General features: G+C 34.3%; 10 protein-coding genes and 4 pseudogenes across 14 annotated transcripts, besides 6 other annotated features; 7 read left to right on the top strand and 7 right to left on the bottom strand.

The window, feature by feature from the left end:
- Positions 1–15,354: part of a mobile genetic element that runs on past the window's edge.
- On the top strand, positions 497–1,830 carry TVAGG3_0111820 (annotated as a pseudogene). The gene has a single exon. A coding segment is annotated over exon 1 (1,334 nt).
- On the top strand, positions 1,912–2,502 carry TVAGG3_0111830 (DNA/RNA polymerases family; the record flags this gene model as incomplete). Its single annotated transcript, XM_051223191.1, has 1 exon — positions 1,912–2,502. The coding sequence occupies one exon, from the start codon at positions 1,912–1,914 to the stop codon at positions 2,500–2,502; it is 591 nt and encodes a 196-aa protein (XP_051108177.1).
- Positions 2,653–3,042, top strand: TVAGG3_0111840 (uncharacterized protein; the record flags this gene model as incomplete). The annotated part of the gene is made up of 1 exon (XM_051223192.1): positions 2,653–3,042. The coding sequence occupies one exon, from the start codon at positions 2,653–2,655 to the stop codon at positions 3,040–3,042; it is 390 nt and encodes a 129-aa protein (XP_051108178.1).
- On the top strand, positions 4,326–4,658 carry TVAGG3_0111850 (uncharacterized protein; the record flags this gene model as incomplete). The annotated part of the gene is made up of 1 exon (XM_051223193.1): positions 4,326–4,658. The coding sequence occupies one exon, from the start codon at positions 4,326–4,328 to the stop codon at positions 4,656–4,658; it is 333 nt and encodes a 110-aa protein (XP_051108179.1).
- Positions 5,209–6,144, top strand: TVAGG3_0111860 (organellar and viral DNA polymerase type B; the record flags this gene model as incomplete). Its single annotated transcript, XM_051223194.1, has 1 exon — positions 5,209–6,144. One exon carries the CDS (start codon positions 5,209–5,211, stop codon positions 6,142–6,144), a length of 936 nt encoding a protein of 311 aa, XP_051108180.1.
- TVAGG3_0111870 lies at positions 7,122–7,843 on the top strand (annotated as a pseudogene). The gene has a single exon. A coding segment is annotated over exon 1 (722 nt).
- TVAGG3_0111880 (uncharacterized protein) lies at positions 8,763–9,215 on the top strand (the record flags this gene model as incomplete). Its single annotated transcript, XM_051223195.1, has 1 exon — positions 8,763–9,215. One exon carries the CDS (start codon positions 8,763–8,765, stop codon positions 9,213–9,215), a length of 453 nt encoding a protein of 150 aa, XP_051108181.1.
- Positions 10,087–10,918, bottom strand: TVAGG3_0111890 (uncharacterized protein; the record flags this gene model as incomplete). The annotated part of the gene is made up of 1 exon (XM_051223196.1): positions 10,087–10,918. A coding segment is annotated over one exon (832 nt), but the record flags the coding sequence as incomplete, so codon positions are not given.
- Positions 11,484–11,745, bottom strand: TVAGG3_0111900 (uncharacterized protein; the record flags this gene model as incomplete). Its single annotated transcript, XM_051223197.1, has 1 exon — positions 11,484–11,745. A coding segment is annotated over one exon (262 nt), but the record flags the coding sequence as incomplete, so codon positions are not given.
- TVAGG3_0111910 (protein of unknown function, DUF4106 family) lies at positions 11,879–12,328 on the bottom strand (the record flags this gene model as incomplete). The annotated part of the gene is made up of 1 exon (XM_051223198.1): positions 11,879–12,328. A coding segment is annotated over one exon (450 nt), but the record flags the coding sequence as incomplete, so codon positions are not given.
- TVAGG3_0111920 (protein of unknown function, DUF4106 family) lies at positions 12,659–13,315 on the bottom strand (the record flags this gene model as incomplete). Its single annotated transcript, XM_051223199.1, has 1 exon — positions 12,659–13,315. One exon carries the CDS (start codon positions 13,313–13,315, stop codon positions 12,659–12,661), a length of 657 nt encoding a protein of 218 aa, XP_051108185.1.
- On the bottom strand, positions 14,298–14,712 carry TVAGG3_0111930 (annotated as a pseudogene). Its single transcript has one exon. A coding segment is annotated over exon 1 (415 nt).
- An 831-nt stretch (positions 15,355–16,185) lies between the features above and the next one.
- TVAGG3_0111940 lies at positions 16,186–16,516 on the bottom strand (annotated as a pseudogene). The gene has a single exon. A coding segment is annotated over exon 1 (331 nt).
- Positions 16,517–17,050: 534 nt separating this feature from the next.
- On the bottom strand, positions 17,051–17,963 carry TVAGG3_0111950 (protein of unknown function, DUF4106 family; the record flags this gene model as incomplete). The annotated part of the gene is made up of 1 exon (XM_051223200.1): positions 17,051–17,681. A coding segment is annotated over one exon (631 nt), but the record flags the coding sequence as incomplete, so codon positions are not given.
- A 745-nt stretch (positions 17,964–18,708) lies between these two features.
- Positions 18,709–18,745: a mobile genetic element.
- Positions 18,709–18,745: a terminal%2Cinverted (terminal inverted repeat of Banshee-A3 transposon ID:TVAGG3_0111960).
- Positions 18,746–19,385: 640 nt separating this feature from the next.
- Positions 19,386–19,423: a mobile genetic element.
- Positions 19,386–19,423: a terminal%2Cinverted (terminal inverted repeat of Banshee-A3 transposon ID:TVAGG3_0111970).
- Positions 19,424–20,903: 1,480 nt separating this feature from the next.
- Positions 20,904–21,088: part of a mobile genetic element that runs on past the window's edge.

Genomic DNA, 21,088 nt, shown 5'->3' on the forward strand with positions numbered 1-21,088 from the left:
TTCACTGAACCAACAGTTCATTATAGAACATCTCATTGACTTAGAGTCGAAATATTCTAAACTTTACAACAAACACAAAAAGTTGAAAGGAAAACAAAAACAAATGGCATATGATATTTATGAAGATGTTGACGACACAACTGTTCCGCAAGTGAAGTAAAGTCAGAGGAACCGAAAAGTGACGAAAAACCGATAGAAGAAGAGAAACCAAAAACTGAAGATAAACCAAAACCAAAGTTTAGTTTCCAAACTAAACCAAGTCAACCTTCATTAGCTGGTATGGGTTGGCGTCAAAGACTTATGGCAGCAGGCGGTTATGTAAAGTAAAGAAAAAAATTTTTATTTTTATAAAAATGCCCCCATATAGAATGGATAGAAAGTCTGCTAGAATAAAAGCAGAGTTACAAAGATATGGTGGAGAGTTTCGAAGAATTTTAAATATAGGAAGGGAAGACCCATAAAAGTCTATGACAAATTGTCTGGTCTTCGCTACGAAATGGATTTGGAAACAGCACGTGCCAATTATCCAAACAGACTAGAGAGGTTAGAAGAAGAACGTCTTATGGACATGCCTTTCGTGTTAGTGAACCTCAAGTTGAAGGACACGACGGCTTTGCCAGATTCTACTGGAAACATGACGAACAATTGCATCCTTGAGAAGGAAAAAAGGAAAGGTGAAGACGCACATGCTCCCATGGAAGAACAAGATATGCATATGAAAAGTATCGTGAAGTTAGAAGTCAAATTACATCTGGTCGAACCTTTACAGTAAACTTTGACGAAGGAAAGAACAAAGAAGGCTTCATGGGAGTACTTGCTGCAATTCAAGCCGGAAATAAGAAAGGACACAATCTCAGATTGACCATAACAGATTTGGATGGTCACATTTACTATGCAAATGGCAATGAACAAACAGCCGCAAAACTTCTTGACGCTTTCAAGACTACAAAGAGAGAACAAATGGTTGACTCCGACTCAGACATTTTGAATGCAATTGAAGGAATTGCAAGTGTCAAGTTCGAATGGTACCAACCTAACCCTCAAGCAGTCAGACAACATGCTGGATACTTCCCCTTCATAAATAAGTCTGACATTGACTTGACAAGGTATGGAATTTACAATTCAATTGAAACAATTGTCAATGAACCTTGCATTCTTACATGTCTCAGGAACTCTGGTCTTGTTACAGATGAGAAGATGAAGTATCTTGAGTCATGTGTTAAGACAAGGTACATTCTCAGAGGTCAATTGGCAAAAATTGCACCGTTGGCAAATGTCAATATCCGAGTCAACATACCTACAGCTAAAGGTTCTTCACATGACGACTATGTTGTTGACAAAGACTTACCATGGTTGAAGATTGTAATTGTCCACAACCACTTCATGTTGAACGAAAGTCTTACAAACCCATTCTTTGGTAAAAGTAAGTGCAACATTGTCAGAGCTGTAAACATTCTTTTCGAGAAAGGTTTGTTGGAACCAATTCCAGATGACAAGCTGACAGAAACTTTTGTACCAAAAGACGAAACAAACTTTTCATTGTTAGCAAGACCAAAAGTTGTTCCAGACAAAGTTCTAGTACAAAAGAAGTACACAGTTCCACAAGGGGTTGGTATGTTCGGATACCAACCTGAACCAGAAGAACTTCCAATGAGGTTGCAAGAACTTCAAGATGCTATAAACAAACTTCCATTGAGACATCCAATTGACGTCAAATTATATTGGAGAGCATCTGAGTTAGGTCAGAAGGTTTTATATGAAACAGGTTGCTTCGACGATGTTTATGAGATAACAGGAGAAGTTTCTCAGAAGATAAGAGACTCACTTGAATTTCCACAAACTGGACCAATTGGTTGCAACAAGTTCGACTCAGATGAAAAGATATACTATGTCGACCTTAACGCTGCATACATGAGGTTTGTCCAATATATTCCGACTGGAATTCCAAACGAAGATGGTGAGTTCCCGGGAAGGAACTATACAGTTGGAAAAGTCATACAACAACTGTATGATATTAGGAAAGCTTCAAACCCCAAACTTGCAATGACACTCAAATTGCTTATGAATTCGACATGGGGATATTCCATTAAGAAACCTCAAGAGATGAAGAGTAAACATTATGAGAAGGTCGACAACTTTGTTGAAAGGTTTTCTCCTTTTGTTTTGAAGTACGAATTCACTCAAGGTCAAAGTGGCTTAGTAACCACATTAAAACCTATTGTCGAATATTGGTCTTACCCTCAGTTCGCAAAGGCAGTCCTTGACAACTACAACAAATTCTTCTCCGAAGTCAAATCCAAAGTGAAGGTTTACTATGAGAACATTGACGCACTCATGACGAACGAAGAAGGCTATAACAAACTCATTGAAATGGGAATGGTCGGTGAAAAGATGGGCTGTTTTAAGCTAGATAAGGTATTTTCCGAAGTTCATGTAATATCGAAAAGGAAATATTGGGGCATACTTGAAGACGGCACAGAAATAAAACATTGCATGAAATAAAAAATTTATTTTTAAAAAAGTGACATTTTTTAAATTTTATTTGAAATGTACGATGAGTTTGTTGGAGAAGACCGTTGGGAAACTTGTTTGTTAGATGAGAAATATGAAATGGCATACCATTTTAAAACAATATATTTTTACATATATTAAATGCTTCAGGTTGAAAAACAAAGAACAAAAGTAGCAGATACAAAACCGTTAGACTATATCTTTACAAATGCTGGTAGGACTATTTCAGATGAAGAAATTTCATCCCGAGCATACAGGTTTGACTATCCAATTCGTTGGCTTCAAAGTCCTTCAGATGCAAAGGCAATAGGATTTAGAAGAGTTTTGTTTTCAAATAGAACTAACGCATTTATGTTCGCAGTATATTTTCATGGGCAGTATAAAGGTTCTGATGGTCTAATAGACAAATTTGACGAAATGAGAATCTTTACAGTTCGTTCAGACGAAAGTCTTGAGAAAACTCTAAATGACTTTCAAACTCAAATGAACAAATATTATTGGGAATTTCAAAAAAATACGACTCTTTACTAAATGGAACATACTATCTGAAACTAGAATATGACAAGATGAACTCCACCGTTTCATTTCAAAAGATTGAAATTAACCCTCCAAGAGATACAGAGTTTTTATTTTGGAAAGTAGACAAACGTTCTTGGGCACAATTTCTTCGGTTACTAAACCAGAACGAACCATTACCACCAGATGGTCCATTTAAATTTATACTTCCACCAGCAGATTTGACAGTTTATAGAAACGTGTTTGACCCTCAAAATGTTATGTGTCATGCAAGTTTCAGTTCAAGCAACAATAGTTTTCTATGTATTGGTAAGGACTTTTATGACTTTGCTTCTAAATTCTACGAACCATCTAGTAACAGTTTCTCTGACTTTCAAGTTTGGTTCACAACAAATGGTGTGCAACATATTAATTCCATTGTACTATGACTTTTATCTCGAATTGTCTTTCATATATAACTACGAAAAAGTGCTGAAAAAGTATTGAATGTGAAGATATTAGAAAATAACATTTTTTCTAACATCGTAGAAAACTCATGAAAACAATTTATTTTTGACACTTTCACAAAAAACATAAAAAAAGTGAGTTAAAATGAGATGTTTACTGAACTGGCTGAATGTCGCCTTCACAGGTTATGTAGAATGGTTGACCAGAGAAGTGAAGGAGACCCTTGAGAATTTGGTTCATTCTTGGGAAAGGGTTCTCTCTGTTTGGAAGTAGTATCCAAGGACGCTTGGCAAAGAACTTTATAATGGCTTCCTTCTTTGCTTGCTTTATGTCGTCGTAGGCTGTCCCGTCTGGTATTTGAATTGGAATTCCAGTCGAAGTCTCGAGATTCAAGGCAGCCCTTCCCGTTATCCAACCGTTAACAAGCTTGCCTTTTACATTCTGCCTGAGGAAGTCTTTAACAAGCTCGTTAATTTCAATTAGGTAAATTGCCTCGTCGGTAGGTTCGACCTCGACCATTGCTACTGTCAGAAAAAGTACTGGTACTGTCAGAAAAAGTACTGCTACTGTCAGTAAAAGTACTGCTACTGTCAGTAAAAGTACTGCTAGGAGCAGAAAAACTACTGCTACTGTCAGTAAAAAGGAAAATTTGAGAGGGTTTTCGAACATAAAGTACTGCTACTGTCAGTAAAAGTACTGCTACTGTCAGAAAAAGTACTGCTACTGTCAGAAAAAGTACTGCTACTGTCAGTAAAAGTACTGCTACTGTCAGAAAAAGTACTGCTACTGTCAGTAAAAGTACTGCTAGTAGCAGAGATTTTTATCGTTGTGGTCCGACAGGACACAAACGAATGTCCGACGTACCTCCAACCGAGTCCATTCCCAAACCAGAGGAACCTAAAGAACCACAACAGTCTCCTCAGCAACCTCAGTTCCAGCAAGTACCTCCGAATTACTACCAATTTCCACCTCAAGGTTACTACCCACCACAAGGCTTCCCGAACTACCCTCCTCAGCCTATGCCTTACTGCCCCAACCCTTGGATGTTCCAGCAAGCTCCACCCCAGCAATTCCAATCTCAGTCCAAGAGAGACCAAGAATTCGAAGAAGGTCTGAACCGCTTACGCAAAGAGTATGCTACAGCTCCAATTGAGAGAAAGTTGTTCCCGGACCAAAAAATATAATTTAGGTGAAGAGGTGAGATTTCACCTCTTTTTTCACCTGTTTTTTCACCCTCTTGAATTTTCATGAATTTTATATATTAATGTTTTCGTTAAGCCACTTTGTGCCGTCAGTCAGTCAGTCAGTTTAGGAAAGACTTTAGAAAGTTGTTGGAAAATAAGTCCTGGGAAGAGTATTATAAGGCATTTTGTGAAGAATATAGCAACAGTCTGAATTCCGGCGGTTGCTTTTTATACAAAATTCATGCAGGAAATTCTTGAGTTTTGGTTGAAAGAATACGGTGGAGCCAAAAGTGGCTCGACCTCAAAACAAGCATTTTATGAGCTTACAAAGGGTGTTATGAATGAATTCAAATGTATTTACATACATCCTGACCTCGTTCATTTTGTTGCTGAATTCAGAAAAAATATAATTTAGGTGAAGAGGTGAGATTTCACCTCTTTTTTCACCTCATTTTTCACCCTCTTGAATTTTCATGAATTTCCTTAAGATAGAAAAAATAAAGTTAGTTTTATTTTTATTTATTTTTTTATTTTGTATAAAAGAACAGAAATGTCAACAATCGGCACAACAACAATTCAAACAACAGCACCAAACTCGTTAGTCATGAATCCAACATCTATGTTAGTAGAAATCAAAAGCTTCATTCCTTCTTCATATACTTTTGAAACAGAAATACAAAGAATAAAGCAAGAACTTTTAACAAGTAATTTAGACTGTAGTGCGAAAGATGAAACAAATGAACAGTATCTTTATGAAATGCAGGACATTATTGACCATTTGCCTAAACTACCTGAAATCCAACAACAAAAGCTCACTATTCCTGAATTCGATGAAATTGAAGTCAAAGCAACTGACTCAGTAGAAATAAAGAAGTTCATTCGTAAGGTAAACTATGAATTCCTTGGTTTTCATTGCAACCATAAAGTTATGGACAAAGATTGCGACATGTTATATAAGAACATCTCTGACATATATAAATCTGGGGAGTTTAAGACATACGACAACTTTGTTTCATTAGCTGCAAAATGTGTATGGCAGATAAGAGATAAAGATAGAAGAGGTAAGGTATGGCATGAACAGATAAAACCAACTGCTTCAGATTTAAAGAAAACCATTGACGCCTTGGTTGTTTTAGCAGGTAAGGTTTCAGAATATAACGCAAAAATGAACCCGCAATGTTCTAAATGTAAAGCAGCAATGAGGAAATATAACTACTCCGTCAAAGAGATAGAAAGAATGCGAAACGACTATGCAGACTTAAAGAAAGAAGCAGAAAAGCCAGCAGAAAATAAAATGGACATGTTAGAATTTCTGAACAAAAACTATCCAACTGCTGACGATTTCCTTCTATCTGATGTCAAGAAGAAGTATAAAGAAACTTTCGGCATTGTTAAAACATTCGATGTACTAAAAGAAGAAATAGAAGCTACAAAACTGTTTAGGATTTCAAATATACATCGTACAATTCATGTAAAACGCTTGTGAAAAAAGAGGTGAAAAATTAGGTGAAAAAAGAGGTGAAATCTCACCTCTTCACCTAAAATATATTTTTGCTGAAAAATGACCAAATTTCATGAATTTCCTTAAGATAGAAAAAATAAAGTTAGTTTTATTTTTATTTATTTTTTTATTTTGTATGTAAAGACAGATATGTCAAACATTGAGTTTGAAACAGTTAGAAAGATAGACAATGACACCAAAGTGGTTAGAATAGGTGATTTAAACGTAAGATACTCAAAGAAATACAACAAATATTCTTTGTCAGACATATATATCTCCATCTGAAAAGAAAACAAACCACTGGGTTAGAAATGCTTCAACTCAGAAAATTTTGACAAGAAATCCTGAGCTTATGATATCGGTAAGATTCTATGGAACTGCAGCATATCTCATCGACAAAAGTCTTATACAATAGTTTTGTTATGGTTAGACCCAGTTGTTGGATATAACTTCATAACATATGGTTCATTCGATACGGAACGTTGCAGTGAAGGCTTACTTTACATCGTTCAGAAACCGAAGGACTTCAATACAAAGAGATATAAGATAGGAAGAACATATAATATAACTCAAAGATATGACAGTACAGTCAATAGAGTCAAGGTTGTGTTTGTTAATGATATGAGAGCTGCAGAAACAGAACTACTTGAAAAGTTGAGAAATGTATGGTGCTCCCATAAAAGGTAAAGAAACGTTTGAAGTAGATGAATAGATAAAGCTATAAAATTATATTGACGAAGTTGCTGAAAAATACATGTAAAGCGTTTATTTTTGGTCTTTGTGAAAGTCAGAAAATAACGCTAATTTTTTTCTAACAAATTTTTTTATTTTGTATGTAAAGACAGATATGTCAACAACAGAGAACACAAACAACAGTTATAGTCCATGAAGCTATAAATGAAGAATATGAGTGGGTTCAGTTTAACAAACAACTCCGTCTCATTCGTTCGGTCAAAGACGATATGTACCAAATGCAAAGTATTTTGACAGCATGTTATGCTCCAGATACTAAGCTTCCTAAAGACTGGTTTAGGAACCAAAGCACACAAGAACTTTTGAGCGAAGCACAGCGAGACATACTTTTTTCTGAAAACAGTGAAGAACAGCGAGTAGATAAAAAACCCCAGTCGCCAAAACTCTATGAAAATCGTGAAAAATTGCCAAACGGTTTGAGAGGTTTATGTACATAGACTTCTTGTAAATGCTGTTGCAATGTGGGCTTCGCCTCGTTATGCTTGGTATATTTACAGACTTCTTGACGAAATTCATAGACAAGAACGTGAAGAGATGGAAAACAAGCTTGAAGCAAAAGACAAAAGCATTCAGAAAAGAATACCACGTTCGTACCAAAAGGTAAGGAAAAGAACTATAAGTATATGATTTATACTGAAGAGATGGAAAATGAAGAAGATAAAGATATGGTTATGTTGCATTTAGTCAGAAGAAACAACAAAAGCTTTTACGACCTTGCTAAGATTTACAAATCTGACAGAAATTGGTTCTATCGCGAAAACTTACCGATTTCAATGACCCCAAATGAAGATGTGAAACAAATAGTTCAAGATACGTTACCTCAAACACACTATGATATGAAAGGTTGTACAATACTTACCTTCAAAGAAGACTTACCGCTACTGAAAGAAAAAATAACAGAGTATTTTGACAACTTCAAACAAGTAGGGAGATGAACCATTATATTTTTATTGACTTTTACAATTTGAACTTTGTTCGCGTAGATATGAATTCTGAAAGAAGTATGAGGGTCTTGTCTGACTTTGTACTTCTCCCATAGTTCATGTCTGTCAAACTTACCTGCCATGGACTCTTTCATAAGTTCCATGAAATCGTCTTCGGACAATCCGGGGAAAAGTATAATGTCAGTAAGTATTCTTTTAACATCCTTACTTAAACTCTTTGCTGTCTGTACACAAATGACAACTGAGATGTTAAAGTGTCTGAGCTTCTTAAGAATTCGACACATATTTGTTCTCTATTCTTTAACAAAGGATGAGAGGCGAACATCTAAGATAAGAAGACATCTATGAGGGTAAGTCTTCCAATCGTAAGATTGCAATTTCTTCGAAATGTATTCTATCTCTTTCTGTTTGTTCTGAAGTGTTTCTTCTCTAATATTCTCTGCATTTCCTCATTTGGGTCTTTGAACTTAGAATTTATATACTCATTTATAGCATTATACTTCAAAAACTCTTCTTTGGTACTTCTTTATCCAATCTAACAACTCAGTATCCTTTATACATACTAACTTAGACTTCTTTATAATATCTTGAACGAATTGACGGTTTGGTCAAATTGACCAGAAGTCGAACAAATAACAACCAACTCATAGAATGGGTCTTCTCATCTGGTTCTTGTTGTTGTGCAGCCATTTTAAGATAAGTGAAAGTCTTACCAGACCCAGGTGGTGCAATTAGACCTGTTATACCATTCTGAGCAAATAAGAACTTGTCATGTATAGGCTTTATCTGAGCATTTTCTAACTTCCTCTTGTTCTTGTTTAAAACATTCTCAAATTTTTTGTCAATGTCAGCAAACTTTTTTTCTAACATATTTTTAGAAAAATTAAAATTTTTATCTTTTAGAAAATGTCTAGCGATTTCGCTATCTATATTCGAGACAAACTTTTTGACAGCAAAACATCTGTCGACCATAAAATCTTACATTGTGTCAACAAGAAAGGTGAATTTGTTCTAAAGTTCTGTTTCTGGGAATATGACAAGAACCATAAAACATTACAAAGAGCAGTCTTAAAATTTGTCAATGACAGACTTGTTGACAGAGATGACGCCGATTGGAAAGATGAAGTCCAACAAAAGTTCTTAGAATGCAAAGAAGACACATGCGCTGTTCTTGAAGATGAAATAGAAAACAGAATAGATGAGCTATTAAAGGACAAAGAACTTTTACATAAATATAGTTGCGCCAAATTTGACATAACTCCACCAGAAAAGAAGAAGAGAGAAAAGAAAGAAAAGAAAGTAGAAGAAGAGAAGAAAGAACCTGAACCAGTTCCAGAGAAAAAGAAATTTGACATGTAAAAATAAAATTTTATTTTTAGAACATTTCTGGGTCAATGTCAATGTTCTCTTCCTCTTTAGGAGTAAACACTGGCTTAGACTCTAAAATCTTTTTACCCAATTTACCTTGAACTTCTACAACTTTAGACTCATAATATTCATAGTCGTCTGTCTTCTTTGGTTCATAAGTATAACAAGTTTGTATGCTTTGCCTTCTTTAAGTTTGAGAACCTTCTGTCAAAACTTTCTTTGACTGCTAACAAACCTTCTATGTCTAAGTCTTCAAATTTCGCAATTTTTAGTCACAATAGCAAACTTAACTGGTTCGATGTTCCAAACTTTGCTGAATGAAGACTTTTCAAAATGGTAGAAGTAAACATTCAAATATGTGAATGGGTCTAGTTCTTCTTTAAGTCCTGACATGTACTTGTTTACTGAGATGAATTTCGTCATCTTTTCTATCGGATAAAAAATATTTTTTTTTAAATTTACTCAGAAAAATTTTTCTTTGTATATACACCATTCTGTACGTCTAAAAGACTTTTGACATTTGCCAAGAATGTACGTTTAGAAGCTGCCATATAAACCTATTCTTGACAATATTGTTTATATTCATCATATAAAGACTTTTCATCTAAACACTCAAAGTCGCTTTTTTCTATGAACAGTTCATATACACTCTTGTTTGCTTCTAACAATGTTTGTCTCTCTTCAGTATGTGGAATTTGTCTTGGATTGAACTTAGAAATATCTAATGTCATGAAATATGAGAACAAGTGGTTGTAAAAGTCAGATGTCAAAGTTTCTGCTAAGTCGTCAAAATATTCTGTATCTTGCATATGAGAATCTGACGTTCTGACAACTACATATCTTCTGTCAGAACTTTCTAACTTCATCGGAACAGCATTGTTTGAAACCATAATGAAGTTTGCAACATTTTCACAAACTCTTTGGTCTTTATACTTTCTTTCAACAACTCCAACTTTGTCTGTTATAAGACTCTTCAAAGCATCTGAGTTCAAAACTTTTGTTGTATCTATACTTTGAAGTTCATTGCAAACTATAAGTTTCATATTCTCTATTGAGGAGTTAAACTTGCCACAGATGTTTTCTAAGTTTGTCATATTCGGATTCGAATAACCTTCTAACAGTTTGCACAAAATATCTGTAAAGAAAGTATTCTTACCAGTTCCTTGTTTTCCAATTATAATGAGAGCAGTTTCATTTTTAGCACTTGGATGTTGTAAGATGTTTGCAAACCAACATAAGATATACTCATAAACCTTTTCGTTTCCATTGCATATAATTTCTTTGACATGGTCTAACCAAGCTTCTATAATATTTTCTTTCCATTCTACTTGTTCATATTTATATCCAGTGAAGATAGAATAGAAGTTTGGAGAAGGTGTATAGAACTTTATACCTCGAACTGAAAAATCTTCTAACTTTGACAATAAGATATCCCAAGCATCTAACATCTTCATGCCAACTTGTACGACTTTTATTTTCTTAAGTTTCTGTCTACATTCTTGTTCAGACACTATTGTTGCTCTTGGTTTGTTAAAGACAACATCCCATTCTTTCATGACATAACATTCTGGGGCAGAGTCAACATAAATGACTAAACGTTTCAAATTCTCGACTGCTTTGTTATAGTCTCTAAATGGACACATATTTCTGAATGCTTGGAAGTCATAAAAATCTGAAACATCTATTCTGTACATTTTTATAAAAATAAAAAAATAATATTTTTTTTATTCTTGACTTTGTTGTTCCATTTGTTGCATTTGTTGTTCTTGAGCTATTTGTTGTTGAAGTTGTTCTTGTAATACAATACTTTCACCAGTTGCATCTTCCAATTCGAAACTTTCTGCCGTCATTGACAAATACATAGGACATAAAAGTTTTACAGGAACAAAGTTTGCGTCAACTAATGTCAACGTTATACTTGCCAAAGTGTTTGAGTTCACTAAGGTTGAAAATTCTGCATTCAAATGAACAATAGGCAAACCAGCAGAGAAAGTATTGTTTATATACATAAGTATCTTTTGGTCATAATAGTTTCTGTCGACATTCGAATAACACTTTGAACCTAAGTTTGAAACAATATATAAGATTGGTGTGCTTAATGTCAATGGAATAGACATTCCTTGTATGACACCTTTTCCTTTATAGGAAACTGTTGGTAGTAAAAACCAGAAATAAGTTTTGTATTATAGCTCATATCGTTTATAGTAAACTCAGTCGGACATCCAAACATAATGAAACCTGCTCTAGTTGCAGCACATGTTACACCCGTACTTAAAGTATTAAATAAGTCAACAAAACCTGTTGGTGGTATATCTGAGTAAGTATCTTCAAAGGAGTATTTTTTACCATTCACAACAATAAAGTCTTCTGGTGTCAAAAGAGCAAAACAGGCTTTAGTCGTCATTGTGTTTAAGGTTAGTTTACAATATCGTCCTTGAGGACTTTGTAAGTTTGTTGTTATAGAATTATATGACTCAGGGTTTTTAGTCGTAATAGTATAAACCATTATGTCTTCTGCCATTTACTTAGCAAATAAATTTTAATGAAATGTTGTGGTCGTCAAATATTTTGATAACGTCTGGGAAACTATATTTTAAGTTCAACGTTTCACCTCCTTTCATAACGTATATCTTGTCAATGGCATTATATGAAACACCACAGCAACTAATGTCGGGTTCTATTTCTTTGATGTTTATATCGTCTGCCTCTGTCAAAAGTTTCAATAGTTCTTTCAAAACTTCATGAGGTGCAATGACATATGAGTTCACTTTTACAGGGTTGTGTTCGACCAAGTTTAACATTATACTTAAAGCTTGACAAATCTTCTCCTGAGTTTGAAGTTTGTCTTTCAGTTGTTGGTAGTCGTTTCGAATATCTGCAACAGAACTTAAGTCTCTGTTAACTTCAGGATATGTTGGTTCTTTTACAGGAACAATTGTTATACCATCTTCGTCTTCGTATGGTTTCCCCACTTCAACATCTCTGTCTTTGACATTGACAACAACACTTTGACTGTTTGTTTGAGTTGGTGAATTTAACTTCACATCTGCCACCGCCATTAAACCTTTTGAAACACTTACGCTTCTATTTTTCGGAAATGACATTTTACTTAGAATAAAAAGATGGACGTATTCGGATATCTTATTGAATTGAAGCAGAACAAAGTTTATACTCACAAACAATACAAATACATTGACAGAATAGTTCTTTACACAAACAATGGAAAATGTTATAGAATAGCAGTCTTTGCTGAACCAAAATATTTTCATAAAGCAAAGAAAGTTGGTATAACTGAAATGGTGAAAGTTCTTGAAGCAGACAAAAATATAACTTCAAAACTGACGATATTACTAAAGGAAAGTTTATAATACAATATTATGTCAAAACTGGCGTACTGTCAATATTTGACGGAGAGAAGTCAGTTCAAGAACAACTTACTGACCTGCTGCCAAAATCTGCTCGATGGAAGCTGTCGTTATGCCAATCTGAGGAGCCCCAGCAGGTTTCATCGAACGAATCTTCAAAAGAGCATCTTCCGTGAAAAGTGCTATTGGTTTTGTAAACTTCTTTGCTTTCAATTCATCTGGACCGTCTCTGTCACCAGTATATTGTATTTGAACTGTACCAACAGTTGAAATACCACCCATAAAGTCTTCTGAGTCAGCAAATGGAATGCCAAGCCAAAAGTTTGAACGGTCTCCATTTGTATATTGAGTTTTTTGACCTCCTGTATGAGTCCATACTTTCACATATGGCATAATAGAACTTTGCATTTCAGGGTTAATGGTTGTTGTGAAGTTGTTGTTAAAGTTCATAGCATCTAATGTCAAGTTGTATGACCTCATATCCTCAACTGTAGAATATTCTTCTCTTGGATAATATTTGCCATCTATGTTTATATGATATTTAATACCAGGGTTGTAGAAACAAGAATAGTCATTTATAGTTCGTCTGAACAGTACAAACATAGTATCTGCATGTTTCATTGCAGTTGTTAAAGCAATATCTGTTCTTGCACCTGCGGCTCCTGGATTTTGGTTTCCAACTTCACCTGCAAAGTCTTTGACAGATATTTGGTGTATAGGGAACATAAGTGGAACTGCAATATATTTGGCAGCTAAAGCATTTGAAATATCTGGGTCCAACATATAGACTGCAAGTCTGCTTTCTATTCTCTTGCATTCAAACTGTTCGCATGTGAACTTAACTGGGTCCCAAGCATTCCAGCAGCATTGAAATAATAGTTTACTTCATTGTTGAGTTTGAGAAACCAAAGTCTAAGTCAACTTTGTCTTTGCAAAATTCGGCGAATGACGTTTGATTTGTTCCCTTTACGTCTGTAATAGTGAATGGGTCTTGTGTTGGTGCAATGACTAAGTTATTTTTGCTTGGAGTAAGTTCGATAGAAATTTTTCCTGCCAGTTTGGCAAGTATCTTAAAAACCTGAAGATGAGGAAAGATGACAAAGGAACTCTAAGTTTCAGTTTTACTTTAGTGGCAGCAGTTCCATCTGAACCAGAAAGGTTAACATAAACTCCTGGAACGTTAGGGTCAAGTCTTCTTATTTTCTCAATAGTTGCATACTGGTCTGTTTGTTCTCTAGCTTGTGGTTGTACTGAGTTTCTCAAAGCGAACCATTCATAGTTTGCCCATGTTACTGTTTGAACTAAGTCAGAGTTAGAATATATCTTATATCCCATGAAAACTTCTGGAGCATATTGGTATCCGACATAGAAAATTCCATTGCAACCTTTCTTGTCAGACAACTTGGCAGAAGGTTTTATTTCAATGTCTTGTTCCACGTATAAGAATGAGTTGTCAATAGAAATAATATGAAACCTGTCGCAAGCAATATCTACTGTTGTTGAAGAACCTTCTCCAAACTCACCTACGTTTCCATAAGAAACAGCAGTTGTATATTCGTAAGTTCCGGAACTATTTCTGACCTTCTAATGGCATTGTCGCATTCGTTATACCATTCGGAAACATTTCCGTTCATGGCATCCAAAACTGTTGGCGTTATATTCTGAGCGGCGTACATTTCATATGGGTAAAAATATAGAATAGTTGGATTTATATGTCATAATAGAACCCACTCGGACCAAGCTTTACTTTCTTCCTGACTGAGTTTTTAACTGAATCTTTAACTCTTTTTCCTTCATTGCCACTACTTTCACTAGATGAAGTTACTTCTTCACTACTTTCACTTTGTTCTACTCTTCTCTTCTTCTTTGGTGTCGCTTTTGGTAACTTGCCCTCTGCTTCAAGTTGTTAGCATCTTTGCCTCATGTTCACCTAGTATGTTGTAAATTTCCCATGTCCTTTTTGCCTTTGGGCTCTGGTCGCCCATCTCAGGTAACCTATATCCTAGAAAGATTTTGTCATAGTTTGTATTTGAGTCTTCGCTTATTGTTTGCATGACTCTTTCCTGAGTTTCCGGTTCAAGCTCTTCAAACAGAGCTTGTCCATATGGAATAAGCTCGTTTCCAAATATATGTTTTTGTAGCCATTCTGGTTTTCTTTCCATGTACCAATAATATCTTTTGTGAATGGGAAAGCTTTTACCCAATGTTTCAGTCTTGCGTCATTTATTTCTGTAGTTGGTTTTTATTTTGTCAAGGAACATGTTTTTCAATACTAACATTTCATTTGGTACTGTCCATTTGAGTTTTCTTAAATATTCATCCCTTCTCAGTTCATTGTCTGCAAAGTAAGTTTTTATGACATTTTGCAAACTTTCGTTTGCAAGGTCATGTACAATAGGTTCTCTTCCTTCTCTCTCCCTAACTTTCTTTCTAAACTCTTCACCAAATATACCATCTCTATGGTTCTGTGTAGTTCTTTGAGATAAATGTTCTAGAACGTCAGGTGTTATATTTCCCTCAGCCATGTTCATTTCATACTGGTCCAAAATATCTGCATCTTTCATATCTTTCAATGGCATTAAAGCTGCGCTGAAAATACCCGTTATATCTGGTTCACCATTCACTTCCATTGCGTCTACAACTTCTTGGAATTGAGGTTGTAAGTTTATGAACCACCTATCCGGATTAGCTTTATGACCCCATTTCATTGTAGTTCCATAGTCTGCAGAAACAAAAGTAGGTTTGTTTCCATATTGGTTAGGTTCTGAATGAACTTTAAACAATGTTTCATTTCTATATGTTTTGTTGAAATTTAACCTTTTATTTTCACCGAGTTCAGCCAAAGATTGAACGTTATATGGTCGTAAGTAAAAAGGATTATTGTATTTGCGTACATTTTCTTTCAGTACTTCCATTCTATGCTGAATATTTTCATCTGATGTTGGAGTCTTTTGTATGTCGGCGAACATTTTTCGATATTCTTCTACTATGTCAGCCGAATTTTTCTTAGACTCTTGGAAAGATTCCATATTCTCCGCATACTCTTGTTGAGGGTCAAGATTTTTCGGCTGTTCCAAATCTTCATCTAGTTCTGTAAAGTTAGTTTCCAAAGGAGGGACTTGTTCGTTTCCTTCAGGCTCTTCTAGCTGTTGTTGCTGAACTATTTCTTCCATGTCTGGTTGTATCTGAACTTCTTCCTGTGGAGTTTCTTGTACCTCATCTGGTGGCATTTCATATATTCCGAGACCGTTTTTAACAAGTTCCCTATCTAAGTCATCCGGACTCATAAACCTTTCTTCTTTCGTTCCGTCTCTATTTTTTACGCGTTTCATGAAGAGAGTTGAATTATCATTTATCTCTGACACCAAATATCTCGGAGTAAATTCATTCATGTCATTTGGATGATATGCTATTAAATCATATCCCTTAGCGAGCTTGTATTTTCCAGGTTTGAGATTATATCCGATTTTATGCTGAGCCATAAAGCTAAATAGGTTCGGGTCAGTATTTCCTTCCTTGAACTTTCTAATAGCTTCTTTATATCTGTCACTAAAGTCAAGAGTATCTGGGTAACCATAATCTTCCTTAAGCATTTTTAAGAATTCTTGGTTTCCTTGTTCTCTACTTCTTTTGTGTCTTTGCTCTGTTTGTGGTTGCTGTGCAGGGTTTTGAACTGTTGGTTGCTGTGCTGGTTGTGGAGGTGGTTGTTGTGCTGGTTTTGGTTGTGGTGCAGGTGCAGGGTTTTGAACTGTTGGTTGCTGTGCTGGATTTTGAACTGTTGGTTGTTGTTGTGGTGCTGGATTTTGAACTGTTGGTTGTTGTGTTGGTTTTGGTGCATGCCTGTGTCTGTGTCCATGTGACGATGTAAATGTTTAGGTAGTCCTGGTGCAGGTGCTTCTCTTGGAGGGTTTGGTGGTATATAAGTTCCACCAGCTGGCACATATGTTCCATCTGCAGCATAATGTCCTACCTGACTTTTCGTTCTTAAGAAAGCATTTACTAGGTCTGTTTTGGTCTGTTGTAACTCTTTTTCTTGACTTTCCACAACAGTTGCTCTAACGGCGTCATAGGCACTTTGAACTGCCTGTCTCGTTGCTGCATCTGTTATTTTCGTCATATTTTGTGCTACTTCTCTTAACTCTTTGTCGAAACCTTCAGACTTCAGTTTCTTTCCAGATGAGAAGTCGTTCACTAGTTTCACCTTACTATGAAGAGCTTCGAAGGCATTCTTAAAGTCAGCATTCATTAAAGCTTCATTTGAACTGTCTTCATCCGCTTGTATTTTTGTCCTTATTGACCCTATAAGTTGGGCTGCTTTAGCGTTGGCTTGGGCATCTAACTAGTCATTATTAGCTTTTATATATTCTGCGCTTTTCATTGCCTTTTGCATGGCTGCGTCGTTATTTTTACTTTCTTGTGCTAAGTTTTCATACTGTACGGTTTGGTTTTGCAACTGTAAAAGTTTTTCTGCCTTTACATTTGCTTCAACTTCTTTTTTATACTCATCGCTATCCATATATGTCTTCAGGGCTTTTTGTTTTATCTCTTCATCTTTCAGTACTTTATATTGAGTAGTATGGTTTTTCAAATTTATAACATCTTGTTCCATTTTTGCTACTTCTGCTGCTTTTTCTGACACTTTTTTCGCATATTCCTCTGTACTTAGTTCTTTCAGTTGTTCTTCTTTCTTCTTTTTCTCTACGTTTAACTCATTGAGTTTCTTTGTGTGTCTGTCATATTCTAGTTTCTTTTCGTTTTCACTTATTTGTTTCTGTATGTCTATGTTTGACTTTTTGACATCTGTTATTTGATTTTTGAGTGAACTCAAATTCATTTGACTTTGAGGGTTATAAGCTGTTCCGTCTGCAGCTCCACCATAGCCTGCCATTTTCGCTAAAAGTGCCGCTCTTAAACCTCCACTCTGTGCACCAATAACTCGGTTTAAAAGCATAGGGTTGCTTGACATTTGTTGCAACATAGTGGGGTCATTCATCATTTGTTGTTGCAACTGTTGTTGTGGTGTCAGTTTTACTATTGGATGTTTCAATGCTCCCTTCCTCTTACGTATATTCTTACGTAGCTTACGTGGCATTTTAAGTGAAGTTAAAAAGCGGTTTTTGACAGATGTTTATATGACACTTTTTGTTCAGCACAAAAAACTACTCGGTCAAAGTGTTGTCAGTTTTGTAAAATAACCGTCTTATCTCATTCTATAAGGGGAAAAAGGCTTCTCAAAGTATACTTCCTTGGAACGCCTGTAACTTTTCCTGTAGCGACGATAGACCCTTACTTGTCCGGACAAAGTTATACTATTTTGAGTGCTCTACAAAAAAGTCAACGGCTGGTCGGCTGGGGTTCGGTCCTCCTCTTGGGTCTTGGGCAAAATTTCTTATGGGCTAGAGGGCGCAACGCGCCTGGAAGCCCCACTATTTTTTTTGAATATACTAATTTAGGTGGTATTAATTTTTTCGATAAATTTGAGAGTATGTACGTTTAGGGCATGAAAAGTGTCAATTCGCTCAGCGAAAGCTGAGCTAGCTTCGTTCTCGAAAGAATAAGGAAGGAGTGAAGGAGAATGATACAGAAGTTGACACATTCATATCATTTCAACATATTTTGATCAAATTGAAATTCAATAAAATTCAATTCATATCCTTCAGTCAGTACATTGATATCCTTCTGCATCACAATGATAACTCGGGCATCAATAGTTCTACAACTAACTCAGAAAAAACAAGATTATTACTTCCTGCTTACAGCTTTTAAAAAGTTTCGATGATAAAAATCACTCTACTCTCGTTTATCGACATATGGTGATAGTAGGTAAACATATTCTTATCGATATTAATAAAAATATTTGTACGAAAATCTTATCCAATTAGAGAGTTATTCATAAAGTATATGATAATTATAATTACTTTATCTTTGTTTTATCTTTGAATAAACAATTTAATTTAAATTGCATAATATTTTTTGGTTGAAAGACAGGAAACTTAGTTGAGTTTGTATTATTTTTATCGTTTAATTCATCGTATCAGTGAGTGAGCCAGATATTTAAGATATTTAGAAAAAAAAATTATTAATTTGATTAACAAATTTTAATCAAAATAGCAAAAATGTAATAAACAGAAATTCATCAAAAGTGACAACTCTCAATTTTTGACATTTGTAAATTCTAAATTGAATGAGAAAAATGAAATAATACTAAGCATAATACAATATTCTAGATTTAATTATAATTAGGGAAAAGTTAGTTTTGAGAGTACTTTTCATAGGCATATAGAATGAAATCTTCTGAAAAATAATATCATATAAACTCATATTATTTTCTAATATATAACTATTTTATATAAAAATCAAATTCAATGATCTTAAAAGCGAAGGATAAACCTCAAAATTTACGAATCTAATGAGTGGGAATATAATGCTTATCTATCATAAAACCATATGAAATATCAATTTTTGCTAATTGTCGTCAAAAAATAGGCGTAAAGCAAAAATTGATATTTCATATGGTTTTATGATAGATAAGCATTATATTCCCACTCATTAGATTCGTAAATTTTGAGGTTTATCCTTCGCTTTTAAGATCATTGAATTTGATTTTTATATAAAATAGTTATATATTAGAAAATAATATGAGTTTATATGATATTATTTTTCAGAAGATTTTGTGTTCTTCTTCAAAATTTTATTTTTTTTATTAAAAAGAATCTTTACAAAATATACATTTACTTTAATTAATATTTAAAAACGTGCTCTATCAAAAGTTCCAAAAATTCAATATTTTAGCTTTTCTGAGGTGTCACTTTTGATCAATTTCTGTTTACAACAAAAATCTATTTGATAGCTGTAAACAAACAATAATTTTTATTTCAAGCAAAATCACTTATTTTCATCTAAACGTATAAAATTGTCAATTTTATGAAAATAAATTGAAAATCTCATGAAATATAAAGGAGAGTAATATTTTTCAATTTTCTTTTTTTCTTTGTCTCAAATATTTTCTGTTGAGAATTTTCTTGTTATCAAAAAATAATTTTAATATTTGTTTATTTCATTACATACAATAAAATTTTAAAAACTCTATTTCTTCTCAAGAAAATTTTTTCCTTCATATGAAGAAACATTTTGTTCTCCATTTGATACTGAGTCTAAATCTCGATTTTTGAATTTTCTTCTTTCCAAATTTCTTTTTTCCAAATTAGAAGTTTAATTCAAATTTTCAATAGTTTATATATTTTCTCAAACCGTCTCAGATTTTCTCACTTTTTAGGGATTTTCTCTCAAAATATACAAAAATAGTAATATCAATACATGTGTCTAATATACTTTAAAACCATCGTGACAAAATTCAAAAACGAAGAGTTCTTCTCTCCAAATTTTTTTTCCAAATCAAAAAAATGAGATGCAAAAGTAGGTTTGGAAAATTCATTTTTAGCATTTTAGGAATTTTCTCACTTTTCTTCCAAATTGACATCCTTATATGGATATATTTAAATTAATTATAAAAATAAAATCGAATATATTGAAGTTTGAGTTTATAGGTATACAAATTTTAGAGGCATTTTGGCTGAGAACTATGGTCTGCGAGGTACATGGATAGAATCAGTACCTCGCAGACTATAGTTCTCTATATGGTGCCGAAAATTTTTGGTGAAATGTCGTCGGATTTCACCAAAAATTTTTCGGCGCCATAGGAAGAATTGGAGGGTGTGAGATACTATTACATGCTATAGTACTCACACCCTCCAATTCTTAGCCAAAAAGGCTAAAAATTGCTCACAATTTCAACAATTGTGAGCAATTTTCAGCCATTTTGGCTGAGAACTATGGTCTGCGAGGTACATGGATAGAATCAGTACCTCGCAGACTATAGTTCTCTATATGGCGCCGAAAATTTTTGGTGAAATGTCGTCGGATTTCACCAAAAATTTTTCGGCGCCATAGGAAGAATTGGAGGGTGTGAGATACTATTACATGCTATAGTACTCACACCCTCCAATTCTTAGCCAAAAAGGCTAAAAATTGCTCACAATTTCAACAATTGTGAGCAATTTTCAGCCATTTTGGCTGAGAACTATGGTCTGCGAGGTACATGGATAGAATCAGTACCTCGCAGACTATAGTTCTCTATATGGCGCCCAAAAAAAATTTATGATTGTTTTTTATCAAATCTTATCCATATTATTCTATTAATGTTAATTATATTTTATCAATTATATTTTTTAAATAATAAACACAAAATCCACTAATTTAAAATTGGCGCCAAATGTCACTTTTGCTAGTGATGCATTTCGGTATGATATATTAAGGGTGCACCCGTATGTACGTTTATTTGAGATGAGGAGGATTACCCTCTCAATTTTGAGGGATTCGTTAGTTTATTTTCTCGATGAATATGCAATAAAATTTGATTTTTACCTTATCAATATACTTCATATAATATACACATGTTCATGTAAAAACTTTTTTCCAAAATCCTCAGGAATTAAGGGA

The sequence above is a fragment of the Trichomonas vaginalis genome, chromosome IV, assembly GCF_026262505.1.
Source record: "Trichomonas vaginalis G3 chromosome IV, whole genome shotgun sequence".
Lineage (NCBI taxonomy): Eukaryota > Parabasalia > Trichomonadida > Trichomonadidae > Trichomonas > Trichomonas vaginalis.